The sequence below is a fragment of the Poecilia latipinna genome, unplaced genomic scaffold, assembly GCF_001443285.1.
Source record: "Poecilia latipinna isolate Pla-1442-1.1 unplaced genomic scaffold, P_latipinna-1.0 Scaffold5928, whole genome shotgun sequence".
Lineage (NCBI taxonomy): Eukaryota > Metazoa > Chordata > Actinopteri > Cyprinodontiformes > Poeciliidae > Poecilia > Poecilia latipinna.
This window is the reverse complement of record NW_015118544.1, coordinates 1-4,967: the sequence shown is the minus strand read 5'-3', so window position 1 is coordinate 4,967 and position 4,967 is coordinate 1. Positions and strand designations below refer to the sequence as shown.

The 4,967-nt window shown below is 34.3% G+C and overlaps 1 protein-coding gene across 1 annotated transcript; it reads left to right on the top strand.

Annotated features, from left to right (window-relative positions):
- Nucleotides 1-500: 500 nt before the first annotated feature.
- Nucleotides 501-4,964, top strand: LOC106943783 (butyrophilin subfamily 1 member A1-like; the record flags this gene model as incomplete). Its single annotated transcript, XM_015027078.1, has 5 exons — nt 501-649; nt 1,860-1,864; nt 2,839-2,927; nt 3,783-4,124; nt 4,771-4,964. Coding segments are annotated over 5 exons (779 nt in total), but the record flags the coding sequence as incomplete, so codon positions are not given.
- Nucleotides 4,965-4,967: the final 3 nt, after the last annotated feature.

The following is a 4,967-nucleotide window of genomic DNA, read 5'->3' as shown; positions in this document are numbered from 1 at the left end:
CAGTTTGACTCATTCATCTGTCTTACATTAATCTGACAAGTTATAGAGTAGCTTTGTGCTATAATCTTAATCTTTCAAAACAAAAATAAGCTAAAACCAGCCATTGTGTTCTCCAAGTTCTCACAGTTTCTAAAACCTGTTAAAGTTATAAAAGTTCTGAAAACAGTAAAACAGAAACTGATGTTAAATCTGGATGGAACAGACAGAAAATAGTTTATTAATAATGTGTGTGTTATCACACACTTTCTGGCTGAATAAGTGCTATATCACAAATAATAAAAGTGGTGCTTACTATGCTAACGGTGTAGTAACATTAGCATACCAATTACTAATGTGGTAGTTAGTGGTTGGAAATAATTACAACCACTAGAGGGCAGCAAAGTGCCTCCAAAACAAGCCTTGATACATCGGGGATATAAACCAACATAAAGTGACTGTTATGTTGGTTTGAGGACAAATTCCCACTACAGTTGAACTTCCTCGTCTTTTGTCATTTTCAGGTGAGTCTCAGCAGACGGATTCACCTCAGTCAGTTACTGTGATGGTCGGTGAGGACGTGGTTCTGCCGTGTTTCCTGAATCCTCCTAAAGATGCGACTAAGATGACAGTGGAGTGGGGCAGACCCGACCTGAAACCCAGATTTGTGTTTGTGAGTCTTGAGGGTCAAGAATATTCAGTGGACCAAAATGAAGCCTTCAGGGGAAGATCGTCAATAATCCCCGAAAATCTGAAAAATGGAGACGTTTCACTGAAACTCTCTGATGTCAGAATATCTGACAATGGAAGATACAGATGCTACTTACCCAGAGAGAAGAAGGAATATTTTACTGAGCTTGTTGTTGGTAAGAAAATAACTTACAACATACAGTATANTATGTGTTTATGTATAACGCTGCTTTTACATACCAGGGAACCCAAAGTGCACAAATATGTCTGACGAGACGTAAGACATGTATTGTATGACAAAAGTAATGCTATTACCTATTCTCATTTCTATTTTTTTATTAAACATTTAGAGATTTGTAGACTTAATCTACACAATCATGGTTGAAGTAAAAATGTTTCTTTAATCCTGTCATAAACTCTAAATCCTGAGACATGACCGGTCTTTGCTTCAACTTGTTTGTCTGTGATTTGAGGAACTTGGATTATGTTACACAGAACAAGTTTTGTCCAATTTATCAAAACTTCAAGTCTCAGAGCAGGAAGTTGATTCTTGTGACTCCAATGTTAAAGTATCTTTATGTCCAAAATGTGCTGTTTTATAATTTTATTTCACAAACTTGTGTTAAAAAGATCTGTGAATTATTACCAAAATAAAATAACTGCTGTATAAAACAACATGGACTAATGCAGTATTTATTAATTATTATTTTCCTTTAACATTCACAGATCTTTATCTTTAGAAATATTTCTCTATGTTGCAACAACTGGAGTCAGAAGTTTACATACACTCATCCCAGAATGGAGCGTCTTGTTACTTTTGGGCTTAACACTTATTTAATCAAACCAGGTTGAAATTAAGAATTTGAATTCATTGTAGATGGAAAGTAATGATGAGTTTTACATTTATTCTAATGACTTTATATGCAGATAAACCTTAACAAATTTGAATATTGAGAAAAAGATCATTACTTTCTGTCAGTCATTTCAGAAATTGTATATGTGCCTTGTAAAAGTCTTTTACCAGAGAGAGAAAACCTTTCGGCTTTCTGATGAATCACTGCAAAAGTTACAACCAACAAAGCAGAACACACCTGATTTTATTACATATAAACTGAGTTGTTCATGGACTTTGACCCAGAATCTCATCGTCCTGTTACTTTGAACCTTGTTTGATCATAAATGAGTCTCTGTAGATCAGGTACGTACTGAAAGCTTCTAACCTTTCTGTCGCTCAATTTTTCACTTTAAGTTCTTAATCTAGTCTGAAATATTTTATAATTGTTCATATTCCTGTTTGAAAGTCATTTTTAGTCAAATGGATTATTAGATTATGAGTTTATTTTGATTGATAAAAGCTCTTGAAATTTAACCTTGAGAAAACTAACAAATATTTGTTTAACGCTTTAACAGATTTAATGTAAAGTATTTTGAAATGATGATTGTAAATTTAAACGTTTATCTTTAGACTACCTCTGATTTAATGGCTCAGGTTCTGGTGATTATTGTTAGTTTAACTGCACCTGCTGCAGTTTTGTCTTTATCAAAATGTCGGTGCATGTAAATGAAACTGCATGTTATGTTTTCTCTCCTGTATTAAACTGCACTTTATTGCTTTTTTAACAAAGGTATGATTTTGTTGTTGCTGCTGGTGGTTTTAAATCATTTTCTAATGTTTTAACTTTTCATTGTAACTTCAGGAAGCGTTTTATCTTCCTGTATTTGAAACACTTGGTTTTTGTGTTGAGAACCGTTGGAAGCTTTTGGATGTTAGAAAGGAGCGTTTTACTGTTGATAAATATTTATTTAGCTTCTTTTAAAGTGAAAGTTTGCATGAACCACTATGTCTTAATCTGAAGTGTTTTCTTATTCACTGTTCAAAAACATGGATATTAACATTTTCATTTATTATTTTAAAAATATTTATTTGAAATAAAAAATTAGCCATATTTGAAATTCCTCATGACAAAATAAACTAATGGCTGAAGACCACGAGTTATATAAAACAATATTTATTTACAGTACAGACCAAAAGTTTGGACACACCTTTTCATTCAAAGAGTTGTCTTCATTTTCATAACTATGAAAATGTCGTCATGTCATTTTTGATAGAAACCCTTTAACACTAAATTATTTTAAAACCATACTCTCTGTGCTTTAATGTTACATTTACAGGTTGGATCATAAGGAAAAGATGTTTTCTATGAATCTTCTCTCCATTATTGCTGTGACTGGCTTCCTGCTCCTCATGTTCACCTGTAAAGGTAATTTCTACACAAATTTACTGGAATATGTTCAAATTTAGCTTTACACTGTAAGCCTGACTGTCTGTGATATTTATCTGTTTCCTCCATGATTCCAGGATTAGAAATGTTTGCTTTAGTCACCAGTTTGGAAAAAATCAGGACATTTAGGCAACAAAAACGTTTTTATTTAAGGGCTGAAGATTCAACTCAATGAAATGAATGAAATCAGGTAGAGCAGTTCTGTTGACCAACATGTTACCAGCAGTCATTCATGTTTGTTTTTATTGTTTCCTTCTTCTTCTTCTTTAAAGTATTTTATTATTTTATGCAAGTTTGGTGAACAACAAATTGCTGAATAAACACCAGCTGCTATATTTATTTACACCTTAAACTATTGCACTCCTGACAGTTTGACTCATTCATCTGTCTTACATTAATCTGACAAGTTATAGAGTAGCTTTGTGCTATAATCTTAATCTTTCAAAACAAAAATGAGCTAAAACCAGCCAGTTTCTAAAACCTGTTAAAGTTGTAGAGGCTCTGAAAACAGTAAAACAGAAACTGATGTTAAATCTGGATGGAACAGACAGAAAATAGTTTATTAATAATGTGTGTGTTATCACACACTTTCTGGCTGAATAAGTGCTATATCACAAATAATAAAAGTGGTGCTTACTATGCTAACGGTGTAGTAACATTAGCATACCAATTACTAATGTGGTAGTTAGTGGTTGGAAATAATTACAACCACTAGAGGGCAGCAAAACCGGCCTTGATACATCGGGGATATAAACCAACATAAAGTGACTGTTATGTTGGTTTGAGGACAAATTCCCACTACAGTTGAACTTCCTCGTCTTTTGTCATTTTCAGGTGAGTCTCAGCAGACGGATTCACCTCAGTCAGTTACTGTGATGGTCGGTGAGGACGTGGTTCTGCCGTGTTTCCTGAAACCTCCTAAAGATGCGTCTCAGATGACAGTGGAGTGGGGCAGACCCGACCTGAAACCCAGATTTGTGTTTGTGAGTCTTGAGGGTCAAGAATATTCAGTGGACCAAAATGAAGCCTTCAGGGGAAGATCGTCAATAATCCCCGAAAATCTGAAAAATGGAGACGTTTCACTGAAACTCTCTGATGTCAGAATATCTGACAATGGAAGATACAGATGCTACTTACCCAGAGAGAAGAAGGAATATTTTACTGAGCTTGTTGTTGGTAAGAAAATAACTTACAACATACAGTATACAATTAAAACCATTTTCTTCATACTAATGTTTACTAAGGAATATTTGCAATGACATTTTAACTAAAAACTATCAGTGTTGTCAAATGCTTTACCTCTTGTACTAAAATCAGCAAGTTGAAAGGATATTTTTAGATAAGTTTGTTTAATTATCTGATTTTGAATCAAAGTCACTGAAAGTGTCTGTTGCTATAAAGTCAAAATAAAATCAATTTAACATTTGAACTCAGATTGTCTGTTATAATCCGTAATGTTTGAAAAGTTTGAGGAAAATGAGAGAGATGTGCTGAATGAAGCTGTAAGGTTATCAATACCAAGTTTATTTAAAATGATTGATTAAAGATGTAAAAATGATTGAAAAGTATTTTAACATAATTAAACATTCTGAAGTTTAAAACAGTTGGGCTGTTACATTTTGAAAGCAACAAGCTAACCTACTGAACATCACATAGATAAAGCTCACAAAAGAAAAACAAACCATAAGCTCAACATTTAAAATACGACATTAATTCTGGTTCTGCAGTTCATTTACAGTTTAAATGTAACATTTAGCTGATCGTCACAGTATGAATGTTAAACGATGTGATTCTTCATCTTCCTCTGCTCTCTGACCATCAGGCTCCGCCTCCTCACCTGGTGCCAGTTTATCTGGACTGGATGTCAGCAGCAGTGGAGTGATGCTGGACTGCAGCGCTGCAGGCTGGTATCCAGAACCTGAGATGTTCTGGCTGGACGGAGACGGAAACATCATGTCTGCTGGAGCTGCAGAGAAAAGCACAGATCCTGATGGTGTTTACACTGTTAGCAGCAGAGTG